Source organism: Marmota monax, unplaced genomic scaffold (genome assembly GCF_021218885.2).
Source record: "Marmota monax isolate L192 unplaced genomic scaffold, Marmota_monax_Labrador192_F-V1.1 WCK01_AAM20220418_F8-fsc00193, whole genome shotgun sequence".
Lineage (NCBI taxonomy): Eukaryota > Metazoa > Chordata > Mammalia > Rodentia > Sciuridae > Marmota > Marmota monax.
Genome location: NW_026695203.1, coordinates 2,749,903 through 2,777,088, shown reverse-complemented (window position 1 = coordinate 2,777,088; position 27,186 = coordinate 2,749,903). Strand labels below are relative to the sequence as shown.

The 27,186-nt window shown below is 50.1% G+C and overlaps 1 protein-coding gene across 2 annotated transcripts; it reads right to left on the bottom strand.

Moving 5' to 3' along the window:
- Positions 1-2,491: 2,491 nt before the first annotated feature.
- Znf282 (zinc finger protein 282) lies at positions 2,492-26,121 on the bottom strand. 2 transcript variants are annotated; one of them, XM_046429810.2, is made up of 8 exons: positions 25,843-26,121; positions 23,358-23,777; positions 16,225-16,351; positions 15,670-15,789; positions 13,296-13,415; positions 11,478-11,591; positions 10,553-10,666; positions 2,492-4,943 (listed from the first exon to the last, which is right to left on the bottom strand). In XM_046429810.2, the coding sequence occupies exons 1-8, from the start codon at positions 26,005-26,007 to the stop codon at positions 4,099-4,101; spliced, it is 2,025 nt and encodes a 674-aa protein (XP_046285766.1). In that variant the 5' UTR covers positions 26,008-26,121; the 3' UTR covers positions 2,492-4,098. The 2 variants fall into 2 exon arrangements, with proteins under 2 accessions (XP_046285766.1, XP_058430324.1); XM_058574341.1 differs by lacking the exon at positions 25,843-26,121 and adding an exon at positions 25,454-25,608.
- Positions 26,122-27,186: the final 1,065 nt, after the last annotated feature.

The following is a 27,186-nucleotide window of genomic DNA, read 5'->3' as shown; positions in this document are numbered from 1 at the left end:
TGTAATCCCTGAGGTTCAGGAGACTGAGGCAGGAGGATCGAAGTTCAAAGCCAGCCTCAGCAACTTAGTGAGGCCCTATCTCAAAATGAAAACTAAAAAGCCTGGGGATGTGGATGTGGCTCAGTGATGAAGCCCTGCTGGGTTCAATCCCTGGTACCGAAGAAAAGAAAAAAAGAAATATTAGTCCTACACAGTCTATTCCCCTTTGCTTTCCTTTTTTTGGGGGGTATTATTGTTATACATAATTTTACAATGTACTGTATTTTGTAATATTAATTTAAATATAATTTTATGCCCTTTAATAAAGTTGAAAGCAAAAAGGAGAGCTTTTTTTTAATCACTTTTGTTATGTTAAACTTCTTTTTAAAAACGTATTATTTCTGGTTCACCAATAAATCTATCAATCTTTAAAAAAGAAAATAACTTTGGCACCTGTGGTTTTCATTTTCAGTGTCATCTAGCTTACACCTGCCTTCTTAGGTCTTCCATTGCATTCTCTGTGGACAGCTGTGTGTGCTCTGCTTCTAAGGAGTTCCATGGGACTGCAGCACAGTGGACCCTGGGCTCACTGGCAGCCTATAGGACAATCTGGGAGTTGAAGGACCTCCTTGCCTGCTTGTGCCTCACCATCTGATTCTGTCCCCTGCAACCTCACACCCTTGGCTCTGACCACACTAGTCTCCTGCATCATAATCCCCAGTGCTGCTGCTCCCCTTGTTTTGTCCTCAGCCATGTGCCTCCTCCCTCCTTTCCCTTTGCCCCATCCATCTCGTGCTTTAAACCCAGACTTCTCCATGAAGATTTGCCTGACTCCTAGAGCATCATGAGCTCCTGCCTCTCATGTTGACCCATTCTTATGACCCATTGTCAAGCAAATGCTACTGCCTGGGGTTGCCAGCTTCCTTTTCATGTGTACCCCAATAGTGCCGATCCTGACTAATGTGCAAACACTGAAAAGATAACTGAACAAATTGCAAAAGCCAATGTCCTGAGTCACCATCTCTGATCAATTCTGGAGGTAGAGCTTACTATGAGACTTTCCCTGGAGCCCACGCTGGGGTATGGGTGATGCATGATACAGCTGAGGGCATTTGGCTTCTAGGAACCCAGAGACTTTTTGGCTCTCTCAACCTCTGAAAGACTTTTCAACAGAAAGAGCCCACCTTTCTCATGATGCACTTTATAGGAGATCAATGTGTATTTCTCCATTCTCCTCTCAGGCGGTCATATGCTTTCTAGTGTTTTTTTTCTCACAAATATCTTCTCTCCAATTAGAAATCAGACTCCTAGAGAGAAAGAATTATTCACTAAGAATTGAATAATGATCCAAGCCCCCATCTATCCTCTTTCTCATCCTCCAAGTGCCTGTTTTCCTCTTTCTATATCTATAGTGGCAGGAATTGGCAAAATGTAAGGGATTGAGGAGGGCACAGTGATCCATGCCTGTAATCCCAGCAACTCTGGAGGTTGAGGCAGAAGGATCTCCAGTTTGAGGCCAGCCTTAGCAACTTACGGAGACCCTAAGCAATTTAGTGAGATCCTGTCTCAAAATAAAAAATAAAAAAGAGCGGGGGCTGAGTTTCAGTGGTAGATCACCCTGGGTTCAATCCCCAGTGCAAAAAGTTAGGGAATGAGGCAATGAGCATGACGTCTGCTGAGCTGGCCACCCGCCTCAGCTTGCCCTGCACCTCAGTGCATGCTTTCAAACACTGGCCTTTGCAGGGCCTGCCTGTCCCCAGTAGTGTGATGGCAATACAGAGGAATGTTGCAGTCCAGACATCCCTGTTGAAACTCTCCAGGCCACCAAGGACAGAAAGTTCAGAAAGGATATCCAAAGATGAGGAAGTAAATCAAGTGTCTGGGAAAAGACACAGGCCTGGAAGAACATAGAAGAATCTGAGCAGTAGGTGCTGAAAGAGGCCAGCTTCTTAAGTGTCATCTTCTTTTACTATTAGGCTCTCTGTGCCTGTGCTGCCATTCATAGGTCAGGGCCATTCATGGCTTTCAGTGCAGTGGGACCCACCAGAGTAAGCTTCAGGAAACTGAGGGCTTGACTCAAATAGCTCAATCACTACACTTGGGGAATCAGTGCCTGGCGTGTAAAATAAAGGGACTAGATTCAAGCTATGTGCTATCTTAAAACCCATATCTCAGTGATGATTTCTCCCCCTTCCTCACACTTCCAGTGGCCAAAAAAATGGATCTTATATTCCATGATTAAGATTATGAAAATATTAATTTTTTGCATATGCTTTTGATAAGTAGTATATGGTCCTCTCCCAACCGATGCTTGAAACAGATTCCCATCTGCTCTATCAGCTCTCCACTGAAACTCATCTATGTTTAACTTCCCATCCTAACTTGTTTTCCTATGATTCGCCCCCTTAAAAAAGTGGAATGGAAAAAAAAATCCCAATTATTTGGATTCCGTTCATTGAGGCTTTACTGTAGGACGCCACGCAGAACCCTCCAGCTTTGTGAACATGCAGTCTGCAATCTGGATACCTTTTATTTAATTTCAACAATTCCCTTTGCACGGCAAAAAGGGGTCTGAGGAAAGCAGAGGAGCGCAGATGAACAGAAGGGCAGAAGCAGAGCGCTCACAAAGGTGATGCGGCAGAGTGCTGGCCGCCCACCGCGCTCCGGTGGCTATGAGAGAAGCGGGATCCATGGGAGGAGCAGGAAAAGCCATTTTTGACACAAAAAAAAGGGTCCTGGGGCATGCCACCCCACCCCAGTGCCTGGCCATGCAAGACGCTGAAATGGAGACTGTGGCCCCTGGGGCCGTGGTGCCCAGAGCCACGGAGCGATGCACCAACACGTAAGGGAGTCCTTTGCGCGCTTCCCAAGGCGCCTGCAGGGTCAGAGCATAGTAGTCTGTGTCCATGTCCATGAGCATGGTCAGGTAACAGATAGCACCAATTGGGAGGCCCAGGGCAGGAAAGAGACTGAGGCTCGAACTCTAGCACCCACTTGTGCAGCCCTCCTGGGCAGAGACTCATTCCTTGGTGGCTGCTTGGGCAGCAAAGGCCTCTCCCTCTCCCCTGGAGAATTGGAGAAAATCATCAGGGGAGGTCTGACCCAGAGCACTGCTGCCTCTGGAGGGCGGGGCCTCACTGTGCAGTGAAAAGCTGCTGCTGCACCGGATTGAGGGACTGGAGGCGGGAAGGACAGGCTGGGGGTGAGCGCGCTACTGCCCAGGCGTCTCTCATAGAAAGAGCCTTCTGGAGCACGAATCTGGGCATCTTTGTAGCCAATCTGTTCCCCACCCCCAGTAACCCAGGAGTTGGCCCCTGATGCTTTTAATTTTGGGGGAGGGGGTGTCAAGGGAAGGAAAGAGACCAGGAAGGCCAGGCCAGAGTGGTCTCAGACGACGGAGGTAGGCAGTGTGTGCGGTGGGGACACTGCGCTGGGCCGGAGCCCTGGTGCGGCTCCACCACGCTCTTCTCGTGTGATCTTGGGTAAACCATCTCACCTGTGTCTCACTTTCCTCAGTTACCACGTCAGGAAAATCCTACCCCACCTATCAGAGGGATAGGCTAAGGGTGAAAATAGATAACGGATAGAAAACACTTTTAAAAAAGTATAAAGCGCTATTCAAACGCGAGGCAGTGTTGTCATCGTGAGGAGGTTACCCTTAGCGCATCCCTCAGCTCACCAGTGACCTTGGCTTCCTTTACAGGGCGTCTCCTAACCTTAGGATTATATTTCCTTATTTCAGAAGGGTTTAGAGACTCCCTGGTCACTTCCCCTGATCACAACAATCTGCGGCCCCAGTGGCCAATAGGCACACTAGGTGGGCCGAGTGTGTCCAATGATTCTCACCTCCTTGCTGTCCCTCTGGCATCTTCCTGGGTGGCGCGGTCCACCCTATGAGATGAGGTGGGCTGTCCATTCTGGCTGGACAAGCCTAGGGTACCCCTGTCCAACCCTCAGGGGAACCCTATATGGAGTGCAATTTCTGTGCCCGATTTCCAGCAGGTGGTGAGAAGAGGGCGGGAAGGTGCACCAAGAAGGATGGGGCAGGATGGTAGGTCCTCCGGAGCCCCTCGCCCGCCCCTGGCTCCATTCTGGCCCTCCCCCGCCCCCAGCCCAGCCCTAGTCTCGCTCTGGTGGGGCCTGGAGCGGCCGAGGGGCATTAAGGCCCGGGCCGCCACTGTGCACACGCAGGTGGTCCTTGAGTGACTCCTTGTAGCGGAAGCTCTTTCCGCACTCTCCGCACGTATAGGGCCGCTCGCCCGTGTGGATGCGCTGGTGCTTGAGCAGGTTCTGCTTGCGGATGAAGCTCTTCCCACAGAGCGCGCACTGGAAGGGCCGCTCGCCTGTGTGCAGCCGCTGGTGGTTCTGCAGGTGCTCTTTGCGGCTGTAGGTCTTCTCGCATTCGGAGCATTTGTAGGGCCGTTCACCTCGGTGCGTCATCTGGTGGCGGATGAGGCCCGAGTGGCAGTTGAAGCTCTTCTCGCACTCGGCGCATTCATAGGGCCGCTCCTTGGTGTGGCTGCGGTGGTGGATGATGAGGCTCTTACGCACGCCGAAGCTCTTGCCACACTCGGGGCACGAGTAGGGTTTGCTGCGTGCACCATGTGCCAAGAGGCTCCGCCGCAAACCACCGGGGCAGCAGCTGCCGCAGCCTCCACTTGCACCAGTACCACCACCAGTGCCACTGCCGCCGCCGCCGCCGCCGCCGCCACCACCACCACCGCTACCACCGCCACCTCCGCTGCCACTGCTCCCTGCACTGCCTTCCCCACCTGGTGGCGCCTCGCCCACGGTGCGCTCCCCTGGGAGGGCTGGAAAGCCCTCATCCAGCAGCCCCCGGCTCCCGGGGCCACCAGGGTTCTCAGGCACTGCCAATGCCGGCAGGCTCTGCTGGTGAGGCTGAGGCTGGGGCTGGGGCTGAGCAGGGGCCTGGGGTGGGTTCTTCACCAGTAGCAGGCTGTCACCTGGGGGAAAACAGGAAGAAGTGACATACTGACAGTGCTCTTACTTGGGACCCCACACTGTTCCTGAGAAAGGGACCAGGTCACAGGCTATCTGGGCCTAAGTTTCTCTAAAACTGAGGAGATTGAGCAGATGACAGGTGGCTGTCTGTATGGCCCTCTGCCTGACGAAGTCATGTGCTGGGAAGCACTAGAAGCAGCCAGGCAGGTGGCAGGTGGGGACAGGAAAGCCTTCCAGGAGGCTGAAGCTAAGGGGTAGGGGCCTGCAATCCAAAAGCCACCTTGAAAGGTACACTGCCTGGAAATAATTAGACTTAATTGCAATCTAATGAACAATGATAATTTATCTCTGGAGATTCTCTCAATGGTAGGAAAAGAACTTGCCAGAATTTTCTACAGTAAAAATCAGTCTAGAGGTCTAAAGGAATGTAAAAGAGGGAGCTGGGACCACAGTTAGCCCAGATGGATCTGTAGTCAGGGCAATAACAGGCTGGGCATCTGGGCAGTGTGAGTGCCACCCAGGCCTGATGGCCCCTGGCTCCTGACAACGCAGCCTGCTGCTTTTCTTTGCACACCAGAGTCTCCAGGCCACTAGGCCACAGCTCTCCACTGCCTTGGGGGCTAGTGGGAGACTAAGTCCAAACCCTGAGCATCAGAACAGTGTCTTTAGTGCCCAACCCAGGAGGCACTCAAGTGTTCCTTCTGTTTAGATGTCTTCTTGTGCCTCCACTTCTGTCTGCTCCCTCGTCTCTAGCTCCAGCCTGGAAAAGCCCCATCTACCACTTAGGGGCAGCCTGTGGTGGAACTGTGAAGAAGTTGGTCCCACTCCCACCTCTTCTTGGTGTACCTTTCAATGCTCCCACTTCTGTCCAGGCCCCAACTGAAGCCACCTCCCAGACTGCGCCTGCCCTGTTTCCACCCCACTCTCCGTACTCAAGACCTGCTCTGAATGCCTGTAACAGGTCAGGCCCAGCACCACACCACCACCATCACCACCACCACCACCACTCCACCCAGCCAGGCAGACAGCTACCTCTATGGGACACTGGCAAGGCCAGAAGCAAAATAAAGTTTGCCTGCCTCAATTCAGGATGTCTCAGAATGGCCATGCCAGCTCCAGGGCATTCTGGGCCATTGGCTATGGCCCTGTGTAACTGCATTGAGTCTTTGCCACTCCTTCTACTCTACCTGGCTACTCTTTATTCCTTCACAGATGCCTTTCCCAAAGGGTGGCAAAGAAACTATGGGTTCATAGCCCTCTGGAGATGCTTCCCTTGGAAGCCAACCTAGGACATTCCTACCCAGACTAAGTCTTCAAACTCAGCATGAGCAGCAGTCCAGCTCTCACTGTCTCGCCATGTTCCATGCACCCAGACTTTGTTCTCTCTGCCTTACCTAACTTGGCTCTCCAGGACAATCCCTCCATGGCAAACACTTGTCGCATTTTGCTCTTCTCCCCAGTGTGCTTCCCTGGGGAACCCCAATTCTGTGACTGCACTCAAGTGCCTGAGGCTACTGCAGAAAGCTGCAGAACTCTCATAAGGAGACCGTATGCTGCACTGTCTTGGCTTTTTTCTCTAGTGGGTTCTGCTTTTCCTTTCTACCATAATCATGTCACATCACCTCCTCCTCCAATGGTGCCCGCTCAGGCATGGCCAAGAGGGCTTCTCCTTGATTTCCTGTTAGTAATTAATTCAGATATAAGCATGTGATTGAGTTCTGGCAAAGGGTGTGAAAAGTTTGCTTCTTTAACTCTCTTTTTTGGGGGGTGGGAGTACTGGGGATTGAACCTAGGGTTGCTTAACCATTGAGCAACACCCCTAACCCTTCTTATATTTTTGGGGTCTCGCTAATTTGCTGAGGGTCTCGCTAATTTGCTGAGGCTGGCTTTGAACTCCTGATCCTCCTGCCTCAGCCTCTTGAGCTGCTGGGGTTACAGGCGTGTGCCACCACAACTAGCTTGCTTCTTTACTCTTGAAGGCAGTTCAATTAAAACCCCAACTGGGACCCCTTGTGCCCCAGCCCCAGCTGCCGTCATTTATCGGCGCCTTTTCACAGCCACTTTAACTAACAGTTACCTAAACTTGCTTTCAGCACTTCTTTGCCTCCCTTCCCCCTTTTTATTAGGGTCAGGCATGTGCTCTCACCACTCCAATGAGAATGTTGTCAAGGTCAACAACACTCTCCAACGCCCCCCTGTAGTGTATGTCCAACCTCTCATGGCTGTGATATAATCGGCCCCTCCCTCCCTCCCCTTCTCCCAGCTTTGGTAGGGCCATGCTCTTCTGGTTCCTACCAGGCCTGGGCCTGGGATTTCTTTTAATTCTTTGTCAACACTGTCTCCAGAACTCACACGATCCTTAGGCTTAAAACAGCCCATGTGTAATAATTTCACTGCCTTTGTCCTTGGTTCCTGGACCAGTCTCTAAATCCTTGGAATTTCCTGTGTTTTTGTTGCCCACAGTGGACTCTGATGGAGTGCTGATGATGAGGTGACTCACGGGCCTCTAAAGAATTGAAGTTACAAGCTGGGTGCAGTGGCACATGCCTATAATCCCAGCAGCTCAGGAAGCCAAGGCAGAAGGATCATGAGTTCAAAGCCAGGCTCAGCAATGGTGAGGCATTAAGCAACTCAGTGACCCTGTCTAGAGACCCTGTCTCTAAATAAAATACAAAATAGGGCTGGGGATGTGGCTCAGTGGTCAAGTGCCCCTGAGTTCTATCCCCGGAACCAAAAAAAAAAAAAAAAAAAGGGTTGAAGTTAATAAGATGACTCAGGATGGAGCTGGCCATGCCAGAAAGATCAACCATATGATAACAGGGTTGGGGCTTCCAGTGCAATCTCCAGGGAGAGGAAGAGGGCTAGAGATTGAGTTGAGCCTCTTGGTCAGTGACCCAGTCAGTCATAGCTACAAAAACCCAATAAGCACTGTGACCAGTGATGCTCAGGCATGCTTCCCTGGTGGGCAACACTCCGCATACTGTCACACATCAGGGTGCTGGGAAGGTGATATGTCCTGACTCCATAGGGAATAGACAATGGGAACTTCATGATTAGGACCCTCCCAGACCTAGACTTATGATTCTTCCTTTGGCTGGGTCTGATTTAAACCCTTTGGCTATAATAGCATTGCAATTATAAATGTGGCAAGCTTCTGAATTTTGTGAGGCTTTATATAGCACATGTTTGAACCAGCGGGAAAGTGGGAACCCAGAATTTGTAGCTAGCTAGTCAGAAATGCGGGTGGCCTGGGATCCCCATGCTGGTGGCTGTACCTGAAGGGAAGGCAGTGTTGTGCAGTACAGTGGCCTCAACTGGTGAAGTGTGGCCTAACTCTAGGGGGCTAATGTGAAGTCACAGCAGCCTATAGCTCCCAAATCAGTTCAGCTCTGAGCTCTCTCTTGAACTTCAGACTCCCATGCTCATCTTGGACACTGCCACTTGGATGTGACCTCAAATCTCAACAGGTTCTAACTGGGATAGTTGGTGTCCACAGCTACCTGGCTGTTTCCTAGGATGCGCACTTCAGCAAGGGGCACTGCATTCACCCACTTCCTCAGGCCAGACCCAGGAGTCATTCTTGGGTCCTCACCCCACCTGCACCCATCATCCACAGCTCCAAAGGCTTCCTCCCCATGTGCACTGCTGCTGTGCCAACTCTGACCAACCACCCTCTCTTCACCAGCACTAGAGCAGAGCTACCAGCCTCTGAAACACCTCCTTGTTTCCTCAGCTTTGGCTCAATCCACACCCACCCCTTGTCCATGCCTGAACTGACCTTGTGAAAATGGAAACCAGATCCTGTCACGATCCTGCGGAAAACCCTCTGCTAGTCTCCTTTGTTGTTAGAACACAATCCAAACTCTAACTTGGCTCCTAAGTTCTGCCTGCCTTCCCAGCCTCACCCCCAAAGCCTCCTGGGCCTTTGCCCTGCTCTCCCTCGCCTGGTCCACTCTTGTAGACAATCTATGGCCAGCTCCTTCTCAGGATGCTGAGCACACTCAGCTCTCACTTCCCTGGGAGGCATTTCCTGGGGGCTCTGCTCAGAGCCCTGCTGTGTCCCTTCCTCCTGTTTTCCTGGCCCATCACCCTCAGGGCACTTGCCACAGCCTGGCTTTGCCCTGGCTGCTCAGAAGGAAAAGTCTTTCTGACCTGCTTACTCTCATGCTAAGACACACAGGGCACAGAGTGGGCACTAAGGAAACACTGGCTAAATAAACAGAAAGTAGAGAAGGTTTTGGCCCCAGGCAGTGAATAATGTGGGCTGAGATCAAGGGGGCACTTCCAAAGCACATTCTGTGGATGTGGGTACCTGGATAAGGTAGCCCAGCTACAGTGTAGCTGGCCACCATTCCTTCCAGAAGCACATGGTAGTCACTGGGCTCCAAAGTCCTATTCAGAGCTCCTGCTTTGCACATTAACTTTGGATGAGGTGGATTTTTACCCTGTTTACACTAACTGTCTGAGAGTAGAGACTCAACACATACTCGTTAATAGGTAAAATCAGAAATCTCTTTTACTAAATTGTAACGTCCACTTAGGTAGCGGTCTGACTTTAGTCAAGCAGGACACCAGTTCCTCCTCTTGCATAGCCAGGGCTGGGGAAGAAGGCTGGCAGACACAGGTCTCGCCTACCACCCTCTCCCCTTATAACCCCAGTCCAAAAGACTCTTTCACATAATTTTAAGAGTCCTTCCGGGGCTGGGGATATGGCTCAAGCAGTAGCACGCTCGCCTGGCATGCACGCGGCGCTGGGTTTGATCCTCACCACCACATAAAAATACAATAAAGATGTTGTGTCCACTGATAAAATATTAAAAAAAAAAAAAAAAAAAAAAAAGAGTCCTTCCATCTGTCCCTGGCAACACCACAGTAGGTTGGCTTTAAACCTCAAAAGAAATGACGGCTGATATACTAGTTTCAAATTCCAACATTAATAAGCAGGAGGCAGGCTCCCTTTGGAAGACAAGAAACAGGACCTGATAGATAGACTATCATGACTTGTGTGGGGAAAGACATTTCCAGATACTCCTGTCTCTCTGATGCTGGGTTCAAAGGCATCCCAAAGATAAAACAGGACAAGGCAAACTGTCCTATGGGTTGTCAAAGCCAAACCAAAGTAGGAAAACGGACTGGTCATTTGCAAAGCCTGGCAAGCTCTCCAGGGGCCTTCCTAGATCTGTCCCCAGCCCTGTATGGTCCCAGGCAAAGGCTCCTCCAGGTAGACTGCTCATAGCCAACCTGGAAGAATTGGAAAGTAGCACCGAGGACCAGGGCTGGGGCAGAAGCTCCTGGCAGGGCCTGATGAGCCGGTCCTGTGGCTTCAAGGCCAGAGCTAGGATGGTGGCCAGGTTAGGGAGGGGGCTGCTGTTGCTCCCTCTTGTGCTGTGTTCAGTCTCCTGGCATTCCTTGTCATCCCACCATGTCAACAGGTACAAAGAGTTCTGCTCTAAATCCCATTTAAACCAAGGGCAGGCACTGTTCTCTCATCCAAACAGTTCCTCCAGTTTCTGAAAGACTGCCACCAACACATCACCCCAAAAAGGGGAGGCTGAGGCAAGCAACCCTGGTCAAAACACCCAGGGATCCTGATGGAGGGCGCATTACTCACTGGGGCCAGAGTCCAGTCCAAGCTCTCCTTCCATTGTGTCTCGAGGGCCCCAAGGATACGGCTGCTCCTCCTGCTTGATCCAGGACAAAATGTCATGTGCCGAGATGAGAGACTCTATTTTCAGGAAAGAAGGTTCATTATACTTCATTCTCTCCCAGCAGTTATCCCACAGAAGGATGGAAAGCCATTGCATGCAGAGGCTCTGGCCATGTGGAAGGTGGTGTCTTGGGCATCCATGCTATATTTATGGGGTCCTTCTTGCCCTCTACATGGGCTCTCACTCATGCTACACAATTTAAAGCTGCCAGAGAGGAGGAAGCTCATCCCAAAGCCTGGGCAGCAACAAAGTCAGACTGGAACCCAGGACTTCCAACTGTCCACTGAGCCCCAGAGGGATGGGGCCAGGCCAGGCCAGGCCAGAGGAAGACTCAGCTCTGATAGCCCACAGTGCCATGGCTGATTGGTCTGACTCAGAAATTTGGTGATGCAGAACCAGCAATCAAAGCCACTGACAAGACCCATGTGAAGCCTGAGGACTCTTTACCAGGGAGACTCTGCTCCACCATCTGCCCTGGGTCCCTTTAATTTCTCCCTTGATAAGTTGAAAAATTACAAAGATCCTTAGACTTTGCTTCTCATCCTCTCTTCCTGGTATGGGGCTGGGATAAGACTTTGGTGCCAGAGCTTCCAGAAGGGATAACAGGGGACCTCCCCAGCTCTGCCAACATTCACAAGTCACAGAGCCCAATTGGGTGAGCCTGTATCACATTGTCAAAACTTGGTGCTAGGCCCCGGCTTCAATCCCCAGCACCACAAAAAAAAAAGAAAGAAAGAAAAATTGGTACTACGGTAATTTTAGTATCAGTTCCATTGATATAGTAAATGATTTCTTTGACCTCAATATTCATTCTGACATTTTCCTCACCTGAATTGGGGTCTGTGGGAATATCTCTTTCTGCCAAATCCTGCTGGTCCCATACGCACTGCTGCTCTTCCTGCTTAATCCGGGACAAGAGGTCCTGGGCAGAGATGGGGGAGTCTATTCATGGGAACAAGAGCAGCAAAGGTGTTAATGAAATGAAATCATCACCAGTTTGTGTTTTGAGTAAATCTATGATTTCATGCAATTATCTGTTTCCCCTAAAAATCAGGCATGTATGTAACTGAATTATTCTAATTAGCCAAAGAGTCAAGTCATTCTGGACACAGACAATGTATCTGTGATTGTAAATTCGTAGATTCCACAGGGGAATGACATAACAGTTGACTTTAAGGTACAAGGTGTCTTTGTGCTCCAAAGACAATTTCCTAGAATGAGGTACCCACTCTATTGCTGCGACCACTATGAGAGGAGGGATCCTTATGAGGGCATTTCCCAGGAGAATGACCCCTTTCAGGAAGTTTTTTATCTTAGTCATTTGAACAGGACTTTTCTAAGATGAGAGAAAAGATCCCACATCCTCTTTCTTCCACTATTAAACCCAATTTACCTTTTACTGCCTTATTATCTCCAGGTCTCTCTAAAGAGAGCAATACTTGGTGTTTTCCAGAATTTCCTGATGCCCAGGGAGAAACAATTCTTTTCCTAGATGCTACTATCACTTGCTTATGGGTCTGAGGCTTTGCCTAAGGGAGTCAAGGTATGGAGCTCTAAGGAGTGGATGAGGAGGGAGCCACAGTATGTTAATCTATCTTGTGATGGTTGCTTCTGTGTATCAACTTGGGTTGGCCAGATATTTGGTCAAATGTTATTCTAGATGTTTCTATCAAGTATGCTTTTTGGATGAGATTACATATGAAGTCAAAATGTGGGTAGGCTTCATTCAACCTGAAAACTCTGATAGAAAAGATGGAGTTTGCCAAGGAAAAGGAACACCTTCAGCAGATGGCTTGAGGCTTGAGCTGCAGCATCAGCTCTTCCCAGGCCTCCACCCCTGGCCTGCTTGGGAACTGCAGACTTGCTCGCCTCCACAATTGCTAAGCCAATCCCTTAAAACAACCTCTCTCTCTTTACACACACACAAACACATACAACATTGGTTCTGCTGCCACGCCAAACTCTGACTCTCACACACACCTGCTACAGAGCCCAGCTGGAATGCCATCGGGAGCAGCTCCCCCAAGATGATACTTGGGCAAAGCACTGAAAAGTCTTCTGGGTCAGGGCGCAGGTTTTACTGGTCTCTATATTCTGTCCCCAGCAAGTCTAGTAAAGTGCCCTGCACTTAGTACTTTGGCAGTGATACCAGTTTTTGTTTGTTTGTTTGCTTGCTTTTGGTACAGGGGTGCTTACCCATTGAGCCACATCCTCAGCCCTTTTTATTTTTTATTTTGAGACAGGTTCTCGCTAAGTTGCTTAGGGCCTCGCTAAGTTGCTGAGGCTGGCTTTGAACTTGTGATCCTCCTGGCTCAGCCTCCCAAGTCACTGGGATTATAGATGTATACTACCTTGCCCGGTGGTGATACTGTTCTTAAGGAAGAGGAAAGATAGTCCAAACCTAATAATAGAAAGATGAGTGCAAAGAGAACAAGCAAAGCCTGGGCATAGTCATGAACTGTCAATGCTGTGTGCCGTGTCAGCACCCCTAGAGAGATCCTGCCTTGGCCCAGTCCTGCACCCGCAGTGTGCTTTCATTGCTGGTGCAGCCTCTGGCCTGGCACGCACACAGACGCCCCTGGAGTTATGAACGGTGCACACCCCCTGAACTCCCATCTTGGGCTGGAAGGCTGTTGGCTCACTCACCGGTGATAGATTCTGTGGGGATGGCTCTTTCCTCCAGGCCCCGCTGGCCCCGGACACACAGAGCTCCTTCTCGCTTCACTTGGGAGGATGCATCCTGTGCAGGCACCAGGGGTTCTGTTCCTGCAGACAGAGAATCACACTATTTTTCCGTATACCAGTCACCAGCACGTTTGGGGTCAGGAGCATGGCTGCCCGCACTTGCAGGTGAGAGCAGGGGTCTCCGGTTCTGGATGACCCTGGGGAATAGAAGGTCCCAACAGAGAAGTGACCAACATTCAGAAAAAGGGGCAGGCAAGCAGCAAAATGAGGTGTAAGAGGGTTAGAAAGACTGGACACAATCCCACACCATACGACTCGGGTAATGAAGACTTGGCCAGGTGTTTGACCTCTGACTGCAGTGATTTGTCCTTGCTTTTCACTGAAGTGGCCAGAAACCGACATACACGTGCATGTTTGTGTGCATATATATGTATGTAAATATATATTTACACACATACAAATCATACATTTACATGATCTGATTAGTTGCAGGCAGGTTGGGCAGAGGCACAGCTAAGCCTTGATGCTGGGTGGGTAAAGCACAGCATCCTTAAACATAAAAGAACACATCCTTTAGTAGAACCCAAGATGTGGCGAAAGGGCAGTTTCCTCTTCTGGTATTCTACTGTGCAATGTACTAGCTCCTGGCAGTTGACACTTAGGCAATAGAAAGAGACTTGGTGAGGAATCTGAAGATGGGGATCCTGGTTTCAACTCTACCGACTCAGTGCATGAGTCATTTCACTCTCTGGGTTTCAGCTGCTGCTGCTTCTATAAAATAGGCAAGTGGTCCCTGTGCTCAGTCCCAAGATGGTTTGATAACTCAATGAAATTGTGGACTTTATGGTGCCTGAAATGTAAAAACTACCACATAATACTAGAGACTGCACGGACAGCTGCTGAACTCAGACATCTGCAGTCTTGATGAAGATGGGGCAGGAGTCACTGAGCCGGAACGGCCAAGAGGCAAATCCATGGAGACAGAGAGATTCGTGGTTGCCAGGGCTGGGGCAAAGGGGAGAGGGCAGTGGCTGCTAAGGGGTATGAGGTTTCTCATGATGAGAACGTTCTGGAATTATACAGTAGTGACGATTGCACTCAGTTAACCACTGAATTATATACTTTAAAAGGGTGATTTTTTTTTCAGTTGTCAATGGATCTTTTGTTTTATTTATTAATATGTGGTGCTGGAGATCGAACCCAGGGCCTCACACAGGCCAGGCCAGCATTCCACCACTGAGCCACAACTCCAACTCCTAAAAGGGTGATTTTTTTTTTTAACATGTTGTGGACCTTTATTTTATTCATTTATTTATATGTGGTGCTGAGAATCGAATCCAGTGCCTCACACAGGCTAGGCAAGCACTCTACTGCTGAGCCACAACCCCAGCCCTAAAAGGGTGATTTTTATTGCTCATAAATTTCATCTTGATAAAAGAGCGGGGCATAGTAGTGCATACCTGTAACTCCAGTTACTTGGGAGGCTGAGGCTGAAGGATTGTGAGTGTAAGTCCAACCTGTATAACATAGTGAGACCTCATTGAGAGAGAGAGAGAGAGAGAGAGAGAGAGAGAGAGAGAGAGAGAGAGAGAGAAGGTTGGGAAAGTGAGGCAGGGGGCTGAGGGTGAGTGTTCATGCTGTTGGGCAGAGGACTGGCTTGAGAGCCAGACTTCACCCTGTCAACACTGCTGCTCGGAGAGCTGAGGCCCTGGGGACTCAGCTGAGACTAGAACCCTGGTGCCTTCTGTCCCAGTTTTTGAATGCTGGCCAGGTGGGCTTCCCAGGGAACCGATTCCTTTAGGACTTGAGGTTCTTTGGTGAGTGAGGAAAGAGCATCACAGGGTAAGTGTGCGCAGGAGGTGTGTGTCTGGGCAAGAATGAGGTGTGAGTGAAACCGCAGATACAGCTGGGCAAGGAGCTGGGCCCAGCAGAACTGCGCCTCCACAGCAGACTCCCCTTTCACCTCCGTCAGCCTCCTGGATTCGAGGCAGGGAGCCTCTGGTGGCTCCCAGGCTTAAGTTCTCTGCTCCCCACCAGGCCTGGGAGGTGTCACAAGCCCACATACTTTCTTGACTCTCCACCCAGCTTACCTGTGAGTCCAAAGCTACACAGCTTTAATAAACCAAAAGATAAGTGTCCATGTTGAGATTTCAGGCCCCAAGACCTCTTCCTGTAAGTGACCACCACATTCCAACTGCAGCAGAACTGGCCCCCAGGAGGACTCAAGACACTCCCTCTGCCCAAACACCGTAGCGCCCCCAGCCTGGTGTATAGGCCACCCGGCTCTCCTCTCCTGCCCTCCCCTGGACCTGGCGCTCTCTTTGGCAGCCCTTACCTGTGTCTGTATCTACTGGGATTTCTCTCTCTTCAGGGTGACGTTGCTCCCACACGCAAGGCTCTTCCCTGGGCTCCACCGGGGCTGGAGCATCTGGCTTGGGCACAGGGCCATCTGTGTCTGGAAGTGAGAGGGAAGGGAAGGAAGTTGGCCAGTGACCCCAGATCCAGGATGACGGGGGAGCTGTCTGCCAGCCACCCCTCCACCTGAGCACCCCTCTGAGTGGCAGCAGTCACATAGCAAGGTAGGTAACCTCTTAGGAGGAACCTTGAAGACAAGCAGACAGATTCCCAGACCTCTAGTGTAGAAAGAGCTGGTCTCCGAAAGCTGACATCACATGAACTTGGGCTTATCCCAGCTGTTGGGATGGAGTGTGTAGTGAGGTGCAGATGTGAGATTTTCCTGTCTTCTAAAATAGTAGTAGTGCACAGAGAATTTAAGGCGAGAGCCCTGTGGCCAGGCATTTATTTTCACCCTGTTATAAACTGTCTTTCCATTAAGCTGACACACCCCCTCCAGAGACAGCTCACCGGTGGAGAGGGGAGGTGTCCTTACCCAGGGACATCAGTGTTTTGTAGTTCTCCTTAACCAGGTTGTTGTAGAGCTCCTTCTGCCACTCATCCAGGTTCTTCCATTCGTCCTCAGAGAAGTAAACCGCAATGTCGACAAAAGTCACAGGGACCTGGGACAATAAGGGTTTCAGCCTCATGCCTGCTGCCCACCTCACTGGCTCCACTTCTCCTGCGCAGTAAAGGAGCCACCCCGCCCCAGAGCCCGGCCTGCACTCTGTGCGTCCCAACCTCTGGATCCCAGCCCACGGCAGCCCACTTCGGAATTCTATCCCCTGGACCTTCTTGTGCTTCCAACAGCCTTGATGGTCAACTTTGCCCACCCACTTTTTAAAAAGTATTTAGCGATGTCCTTTGTTATTTCACTTCTAGGTCAACTGGATTCCTAAAGGCAAAGCTGAAGTCAATGAGCCTCTCGTGGTGTATGGGATGACAGAGGTGTGGGAGGGTCTCAGAATGGGGATCGGTGACCCAAGTACCATAAAGCTCTATGATGAAACCTGAATTTCAGGTCAGGTTACCCCTGAGGACACAGTTACATTTCTGTCACTAAAACTTGTACAATCCAAAGCCATGTATGTGTGAAAGCTCCAGGTCTTGGTGTGTCGTGCATGAGGAAGTGCCACTGTGGCCTGTCATCACTCATGTCAGTCACTTGCCAATTGAAGTGTTCTGATCTGTCACATAAAGCTGGGGTTTCAGTTTGACCAGGAACCTCGTGTGTACTCATCTCAGCCTTCACCAGCTCGACCTCACCTTGGACCAAATCGTTCAAATTGGTTTCATTTCTGTGATTTGAATCAGTGGACTTCCCTCTCTGACCGTTCAGGTCTCCCACTTACCACTTTCACATCTCTCCTGAACCAGCCGCTGCTCTCACTCTGAAATCCAGCCCCCCAATTCTCCTCCCTTCCCTAGTCCTCATCCATCAGTCTTTATACCTGCAATTACAGGGCCAAAACTGACCTGTATGGCACCTTGGTGCAAATGAGAAGGAGACAGCAGAGTCAGGTGCACAGCCTCATGAGGGGGCGGCACCTACATGCCAATTAGAAATGTCAGCCTTTGAGCCAGGTGCACATAATTCCTGCAAAGGTGATATACACAGCTGTGCAGAGTGGCACTGTCCCTACCAACAACTCACCATCCGTCTTTAAAACTCAGGCTTAGAAAATTGAGGAACATTGATGGGGCAAAGGGGAGTTTGCAGAGGGGTAGAAAAGATGGTGGAATGAGATGGACATCATTACTTGAGGTATGTATGACTGCAAATATGGTGGGATGCTACATCGTATACAACCATAGAAGTGTAAAGTTGTGCTGCAATTGTGTACAATGAATCAAAATGCATTCTGCTGTCATATATACCTAATTAAAATTTTAAAAAATCAGGCTTAGAACTTTTAACTAGAGCTAGCACAGACATGGCCCCTTTTCTTCATTTTAAGTCCCTGTTCCTAGATAAAACTCATGAAATTCTGAAGAGAACATCTACCATGAATTCACATCATGTCTCAGGCTGCCCAGGAGTCTTTGGTGACCTCTGGTTAACATCCTGCTCTGTCCCTGAGGAGGCTGGTTTCAAACTTTCCACTGCTCCACAGCTTTCTTCTCTGACCGTCCTGTACCTGCCTCTGTCTTTGACCTCAGGTAGAGACTGGCAAGCTGCTTCCTTGCCCTTTCCTTCTTGCCAAAGCAAACCTGCTGATAGGTGCCCTTTACTTCTCCTCTACCTTCTGCCCTTTCCTCTTTTGCATGTTCAGCTCCTCCTCTCTCCCACCGCCTTTCTCTTTTGGGTCATCCCAGGCTGAGAAAACCTTCACTCAAAGCTGCTACCTCTGGTTAATCTATTCTCAATCTTCATTTGACACATTCTAAGGGACATACTCTGCTTGTGTCCTCCATTCTCTGAAACCACAGCCTGGAAGGTCCTGGGCCACCAGCGGCTGTAACCCTTACCCTTTCAGACCTCTTTGAAAGGTCAGTCCATCTTTCTAGAATTTTTGCCTGCTTGGTTCCCATTACTGTGCTGCTTGCTGTCCAACTGGCTCACATCTTCTTTACTGTTTCCTCCTCTTCTTCCAGGACGAGGCTCTGTCCCGACTCCTCCCTGCTTCTCCACTTTTCCACTGCTTTCTAGGCAGCGCCATTTCATTGTCTTTAAGTATCTCAAACTGAAGGTATCCAAAGCCTATCTTTCCAACACACCAGCTCCTTTGCCTCACTTTACCATTTTTTTGGAAAATCAATATTCAGAATTCCATTCTCATGTGTAGGAACAGGCATCACTTTTTAATGACTTTATTGTGACAGGATATAACAGAAGTCTGAGGCCTGGTTTGAGACTGCCAGCAGCCTCTGATCCACCTGGACAGGAGAGACTACCCAGAATGAGCTAGGAACCAACTAACAGACACAAAAGAACCTGACAGGCCCAAAGAGATTTGACAGCATCCCTCCTAAATCCAGCAGATAAAGAAAACACACCTTGCGCACCAAGAGCACATAATGAACCATAACTGTGGCCAGCAATGTGCATTAACATACTCATGGTGTTTTACAGTTGTGGTGGTTTTTCAAATGTCATGAAATTTTGATAGTCCCTTCAAAAGGTGGAGTTGAATTCTTCTCCTGAGTATGGGCAGGACTTGGTAACTCACTTCTAACAAATATATAAAGAAGTAATAGTACACAACTTCTAAAACTGGTCATAAAAGACACTGCAGTTCCATCTTGGTCTCTCTCTCCTGGATCCCTCATGAGAGGGGGCATGGGTGTGGACACATTGTGAGGATGCTCAAGTAGTCCTAGTGGAGTCCACATGGTAAGGGACCTGCCAACAGCCAGGTGAGTGAGCTGTCTTGGAAGTAGACCTGCCAGCCACAGTCAAGCCTCCAGATAATCACACCCCCAGCCAAAAGCCAGAATGATTATTCAAGAGAATAATCCAGAAGTTCCCAACTAAGCTACTTCTGAATTCCTGACCCACGGAAACTGCAAACTGCAAGACGATAATTATTTTTTAGACTGCTACATTTATTACACAGCAATAGGTAACTAACAAGGACCCACAAATGTTTTCCATAAACAAAATCAATGCCTCCTCATAATTCTATGAAGCCAGCACAGTAGCGTCTCCATGCTACAGACGGTTAACACTGGGGCTCACAGCGATTAGCTACAAGTTTACTTAATTGCTCAGACTTCAGTTCTTTAAAGAGGAATTGAGGAGGCTCAGAGATCATGAAAACACATGCTTAACGCACAGTAGAAAACCAGAAGTGGACAGTCAAGACTCAACCAAGTCCCCTGATTCCACGTCCCATAACCACTCCCTCATCATGCAGGGGCACACCACAGTTGAGATTCCGAGGCTTCATCCAACACAGAGAACACCTAACAGTGCTACATGAGGACAGAATGCTGAGTTAAAACACGTGGTACAGACAGGCGCAAAGGGCAGGGTGTAAGTAGATGCTGATTGTGATAGACAAGCAACATCTGCAAAATCCCACTCAATGTTGTGCAGGGAACAAAGCCCCTGTGACAATCCAGTATGTGAAGCCTTGATAAATAAATTCAAGGGGCAGCTCTGGCAAAGTTGATGGGTTGGGCTCCTTGCCACCCGCGGAGACATGTGAGACCTAGTCCCTTCCACGGAGCTGCTAGCTGTCCAGCTGGAGCGCCACCACCTTGGGCATACTGACTTTGAGCCAGGTGCCGTGACAAACACTTGAACCAAACAGAACTGACATTCTTGTCAGGGAAAGCCAACCAAGAAGCCAAAAAAAGGTGTAAATATTAAAGATGCTGATGGCATAAGTGCTCAGAGGAAGACCAAAGCAGGGACAGGCAACGGCATGCAGGAGGGACGTGGTTCTTCTCATAGGGTGGCTACAGAAGGGTCCACGATAAAGTGATGGCTGAGCAGACCCCTGAAGGAAGCCGGGAGGTTGGGGAGAAGCTATGCAGATGACCAGGAAGTGTCCAGGGAAGGAGCTTCTCAGTGGAATGTCCCTGAACTGGGAGCCTGTGTAGGAAGCTGGAGGACTGTCAGAGGCCAGGGTGTAATGGGGAGTGTGGTGGGGAACATATAAAACTTAAGCTTTTATTCTGAGTAAGATGGGAAGCCATTTGGAAAGTTTAGGTATCTGTGACCAATTTATATGTTAAAGGAATCACTCTAGCTGCTCTGTTGAGAGTAGACGGAATGGGAGAGGGGCAAGGGTGGAGACCAAGAGAACAGGCAGGAGCTGCAGCAATACCTAGATGAGGTGAGGTGTGGTCACACTGTACATGTATACTGGAAGGTGAGAGAAAGAGAGGAGACAAGAAGCACTCCAAGCTTTTGGTCTGAGAGACTGAATAGGATGGAACTGTCATCAGTAGAGACGAGGATGACTTTGAGCAGAACAGACTTCAAGCAGAATACCCAGAGTTAATTTTGGTTATATTAAGTCTAAGATATCTATCTCCAAATGGAGGCTGAATTTACAGGTAGGAACATGAGTCTGGCATTCAAGAAGGAAGTCTGGACAGGGCAGAGAGTAGAAGGGACAGAATATATTTGGGGGTTGACAATATACACATTGCATTTAAAACCATGGGACTGGGGCTGGGGATGTGGCTCAAGTGGTAGCGCGCTTGCCTGGCATGCGTGCGGCCCGGGTTCGATCCTCATGCACCACATACAAATAAAGATGTTGTGTCCGCCGATACTTGAAAAATAAATATTAAAAAAATTAAAAAATAAATAAATAAAATAAATAAATAAAACCATGGGACTGGAGGAAGTCATGAGGAAGTGACTGTAAATACGAGCAAAAGGCTGAGATGAGCCCAAGACCGCTACAAACTGTAAGATGTTGGGAAAAGGAGGTGAACCCAGGAGAGCAGGCTGAGAAGGAGCAACTACTGGGTAGAGAAGGAGTCAAGAGCAGCATCCTGGGAGCAGGTCAAAGGCTCGCCAAGGACAGAGTGGCTACCTGCACACCATGCTGCTGATGGGTCAGGAGGATGAAGACTGAGACCTGATCAGTGGACCTTATTAGGGCCTGGGTAAGACCCATAGGACAGAAGGGAGGGAACCCAAGCCTGATCAGAGTGGGTTCCAGGGAGAATTATCCAATTACCAGCTTACTGGAACACTAAGAATAGAGGAACATGCTCAGTGGGACCAGGAGGGATGCCATCAGCAGAAGCCAGGCAGTGAGACACTAGACAGGACTGATAGCCCAGTTCCTCTCACAGATGAAGTGCAAGGAAAAACAGAGATGAAGGAGAAATCTACAGATTGAAAAAGACGACGACATGTCAATCACAATGTGTGGAGCTTATTTAAATTCTTATTTAAAAAAAAATAGAAAAAAGAAAGGAAGGAATGATTAATTGAAAATCTAGACCCCAACAGGACACTGGAGTGGGGTGAGGTTTCTCCTGTGGCAGTGGTGCCAACATGGAGTTTATTTATTTTTATTAATGCATTTTAATTTTATAGATAGTGGGCTTCCTTGTGTGTTTACTTATTTATCTATTGGTACTAAGGATTGAAGTCAGGAGCACTTTACCACTGAGCCACATCCCCAGCCGTATTTATTTATTTATTTATTTTAAATTTCGAGGCAGGGTCTCTCCCTAAGTTGCACAGGGCCTTGCTATTTGCTAAGGCTGGTCTCAAATTTGTGATCCTGCTGAGTTGTGGGGATTACAGGTGAGTGCCACTGCACCTGGCCAGTATATTTATTTTTAAAGAGTTATTACTTTTTAGAATTAATACTGATATATTTATGAACAAAGTGATTGACATCTGGCATTTGCTTCAAAATTAAAAGAGTGGGGTTCCGTTTGTGTACAATGTGTCAAGATGCATTTCACTACCATGTGTGACTGATTGGAACAAATTTAAAAAAAAAAAAAGTAAAGAGAGACCAGTAGAATAGAAAAAGGGGAACAAGGGGAGGGGAGGGAGGAGAGGAAAAGGAGAGGGACTGGAGAAGGAAACTGATCAAATTATACTGTATTACGGTGTGAACAAATTTAAAAAAAGAAAGAAAAAAGGCAGAGTCATATAAATCCTATTTGGGATAACATAAGACAGTAAATAAATTTTATTTCTCTGAAAAAAATAAAAGGAGTGAGGAAGTGGGTAGTCATTCAGAAGAAACAGGATCAGTCAGGCTTGATGAGCACTGAAGCCAACGGTAGGTGCACAGGGCTTCCGTCATGCTATTCTATCGGCTTTAGTATGTGTTTGAATATTCCATAATAGAAATCTGGGGAGAAGAGAATGGGGGTGAGAGAACAGGAGATAACAAGCGTACACTTCTAAAAGACTCTTTTAAAGGATTCTGCTCTCCAGGAGAACAGAAAATGAGGTGCTAAGTGGAGGGAGGTGCAGGGCCGGGGAGGTTGAGTTCTTGAGACGGGTGGGTCATGGAGCGTTGGAGTGCGAGGACCAGGAAAGAGAAGAGCGCTGAGAGGCAGATGGCACAGATGCTAGGGTAGCCTCCTAGAAGAGGGGATGTGGATGGACACCAAGCCTCAGTGGCAATGACCAGGGCACTGGGGCAACAGGTGCGGGAATGTGATGCCACACAAGGAAGCCTCCTCTGAGTGTCTCCAGACTCTCAGAGAAATCGAAATCAGGGCATCAATGAGAGCAGCGCTGACCAGCCAGAAGAAAGCAGAAATGATTCGGCCAAAAAGGGCCCACCTGAGTTTAGTGATCCAGATTTAAAAGCCAGTCCATTCACTGTGATTTTGGGTCTGTCCTCAGCCATGGTTTGGACAAGCAGGTACAAAGGTAACCAATGGCAAACTGTCACTGGTCAGCTCTCAAGTGGAAAAACCAAATAGTGAAGGTCTTTGCAGCCAGCCAGGAACTGGGGGAGGGGGGGGCATGGGGTAATGAGACCAGGCTCCAAGGCAAGCCCACGCAGAAGAACCTGCTGCACAGGGCTGCGGGGAGGACGTTCAAGAAGAGGCTAAGGAGAGAGAGGCTTCACCACGACACTGAAGGAGACAGCCAGGGAAGCCTGTGAAGCCTGACAGCTGGAATCAGGGGCTTCGTTCCCTTGCGCAGTTGCTCACCTCCAGCCCTGCCGCTGACCCCCCACTTACCTTGGGTGCCTCCCCCTTGCTGCCGGGGGGCAGCCGCAGGACCCAGAAATTCCTGTTGCGCAGCAGGTTCTCCAGGTTCTCCAGCCGCCGCTGCAGCAGCCCGTACTCCTGCAGCAGGGTGCCCAGCACGGCCCACTTGCTCTCCATGTGGTTGCCGAACTCCACGGCCGTCTTCTCGCAGTCGGCCAGCTTCTTCTCGGCGGTCCCGGTGCGTCCCTCCAGGTTCAGCAGCTGACTGGCTTGGGCGTCCACCTTCCTCTCCACAGCCTGAATGGCAGCCACCACGGTCCAGAGTGAGATCTCCGCCGTGGGCAACTGGGGCTCCCGCATCATGCGGTCAGGGAAGACAGGCGCCCTATCTGGGAAGGGTGGGAACTGAAAAGGCATTGGTCGCCGGGCATCCATGTCCCATTCTTGAGCCTGTGTGCAAAGGGAAAAAGCGACAGCCCAGGATGAGAATATGCGAGAGAGGGGAAAGTGGCTAGCGAACAGGGGACAATTAATCAAATGCCACTGATTGTCTTTCTTCTGCCAAGCCCTACCTCCAGCCATGGTATTCATTAATGCTCCCAGCAAAAGTGAGAGCAGCCATCTAGCCCTCCCCCAATCCGTAGCCCACCTCCTGCCTGTGGGGAGTCAGACTAGCCACCAATTCACCTTCTTTGACATCTGGAAGTCGAGGCTGTGGGCCCTTGTCTAAAATGTTCAGACTCTCTCTCTGAACAGAGCAGCTGTTTTCTTCATGGGCTAGATTTAATTGTAAACTTCATATTTGCCCCGTGTTTTTTGTTTCAGGGTAAGAATTTTCATGTAAACTTTCTGATGCTAATCTTCCCAGCAATCTCTCAGCAGGTTAGGACAAGAATGATTATCTCTACTTTAAAGATGATGAAATTGAGGCATGGAGAAGCAGCTGGTCATTCCATAGTACCACCCTGCACTGCCAACAGGCACACCTGTGGGTGCTACAGGTAATGCCAACCTTTCAGGTATGTGCTGCTACCACCATTCCTATTAGGGCTGCAGACCAGGGAGATATCAGATGCCCAAGCTAGAGAACAGGCAAGCAGGGGTGGGGGGCTTGTTGTTTCCCTTTTCCTTACACGACTATTCTTTCATAAATACGTTGCAAACTGAAAATAGATTAACTAAAAAATGTCATTCATTCAAAATTCTTCATTCAAGAGGAGGGGACATCCCTCACCCTCCACAAGGGCTAAGAGTAAAAGCTCTGGGACCCCTCCCTGCTTCCTGAGACCTCCTCCATTATCTTTCTGCACAGAATCCTCACCCCAAGAGTAAGGCCAGTGGGTGCAGGTTGGGAGCTAAGCGCTATGTCTAGAAAGGAGAGTGGAGGGTGGCCACAGTTCTTTGGGGATCTGAGAACCAGTGACATACTGTTCTAGTATTCAGGGCTCCACAGGCTGAGAACCAATTCTTCCTGCATGGGTCAAGAGGAGGTTTCACTTTTTGTTCTCCCTGTTGCTGTGAAGAAGCCCTCCTGCTGGGAAAGTGGAGGGATTTGGCTTTGAGATGGACTGGACAGGCCAGTGACAAGCATGCCTGCTACTCTCCCAAACTCAGAAGCTGTCCCCACAGTGTCCTGAGACTCTCTCCCTCTGGGAGAGAGGAGAGCAGGCTCTGGGGCTGCAGTCCCGGCTGGGTAAGGCCCGTTGCCTCTTCATCAAAGCCACCCACAGGGCTCAGGGAGGCTGCACTCTGACCTAGCCAGAGAAGAGGGCAAGGGCTGCCAGTGGAAGTTTGAAGACCTGAAGCTGACAATCGATCAAAGAATACACAGCAGCTCCTGGCTGGCTCCTCCGGTGGGAGCAGAGGGGCCTCTGCGGAGGCCATTCGAGGGTGGCCGCAGAACCTCTTCCCTGGGTTCTATGTCAGCCTGGGGCGCTGGTTCTCAAACGCCGCACCTGAGATCACGTTGGAGCCTAAAGAAAGACCGGCGCCTCCTCCACCCCCGGGGGCTGGAGCTGACCGTTCAGGGACGCGGCTTGGGCGGCGTCAGGACTCCAATATGCGGCCAAGTTCGCCGACCCAAGACGACCAAGTCACCTCCCCACAGTCCCTTCCCAGGATCGCACCGGTGCCGAGGAAAAGTGGGTGGCTCATTATACTTGGGAGAGATGGCGCTGAAACATTTTGCGATCTTGTCGTCCACCTGGCTGCGGTGTAACCTGGACGAGGCGATCGCCCTGCGGCGGAGCAGGAGGCCTGCCGCGAGCCTCAGTCGGCCCGCGAAGGGCGGCGGGCGCCGTCCGGGGCAGGGCCGGGCGCGCACGGGCGGGACAGCGGCTCGCGGCCGCGCGGCACGGCCTGCCGCCCGGGGCCTGCGCCGGGGCCGCGGCGGGCCCGCTGCGCCTCCCGCCGCCGGGGGCCGCGTCCGGCGCTGCACGACGGGCCCGCGAGGCTGGAGGCCCGGCCCGCCCCGCCCCCACGGCAGGCGCGGCCATGGCGCCCGGGGCTCACCCACCTGCATGGGCGGCATTCCCTCGGCCATTTCCCCGCGCAGCGCCGGCTCCTGGTGGCAGACCTCCTCCGGGGGCAGAGCCTGGGCCCAGCTCCAGCTCCCGCTGTCCAGCCCCAGGCCCTGGATGCCCAGCTGCTGAGGCTGCGGCCGTGTTGACACAAACTGCATCCTGGGAGTGCTGTTCCCCGCTCGGGCCGGCCAGGGAGAAGAAGAACGTTTTCCAGGCGCCTTCCCCCTCGCCGGGGCCGGACAGCTCCATCTACAGCCCGTAGGAGCAAACAGTCCCCTTCGGCGGCGCTCCCCGCCCTCCGCAGCCGGCGCGCCAGCCAATGGCTTCGGAGCTCCTGCCCGCCCGCGGGGGCTGGCCGCGGCCACTCAGGGCTGGAGCCACCGCCGCCCGCAGAGCGATGTGGCGGCTCCGCCCGAGGTCAGGGGTCCGCGCGACGGCCTGCCTTCAAGTCCCAAGCAAGGCAGGGCCCTGGACTGCGGGCCCGTTTTCTGCTAATTCTACAAATATATTGGGCATCCCAGGAGAAAATGGTGCCTTCTGAAATTTTTACTGAAACGTTTACTGAACACCTACTATGCTCCAGGTACTCTTAGGCAGAGGGTGCAGCTTCACAGTTGTAGACACCTGAGTTTAAATTCCAAATCGCCACTTGCTAGCTGTGACTTTGAGCAATTTAACTTCTCCGAGCCTCACGTTTTCCTCATATATATATATATATATATATATATATATATATATATATATATTTTTTAAATTTACTTTATATTTTCTCTTTTTTTCCCCTCCCATATAAATGAAGAAAATAATGCCTACCCTGGTCTATTTTAATGCTGTGAAATTAAATGAGATGAGACTTCTGCCTGGCATATAGTGGGCACTCAGGGAAGACAGTTATCCCTCACCCAAGGAGAAATCCTTGTAATTATCAGCAATATAGTGTCTACCTGGTCTCCCTAAAGGACCAGTGCTTATCTTAAGAACAGAGATCTCCAAGTCTTATCACCCCCTGAGAAACAGACCTACTGGTGCCTGAGTTCCATTGCACTTAGTAAAATAAAGAACATTATGGGCCCAAGGGAGACACGTGTTTACAGTTCTATATTCAGAAGGGCCATTATCAAGTACATACTTTCTCTGTTAGGCACACTTCCAGGATATAGAAAGGAGTATTTCATGGAGTTAGTATTATCCTCAGGGAGATTAGGGACTGATAAAGGTTATGCTCCCAGAACTCAGCGGTTTCCCTTCTTTCCTGGCCTCAAGCTGCCTCCCTCTGTTGTAAATATAATGTCAATATTATTAGGGGAACCAGGCTAATTCATTTCTGCCAGCAAGCC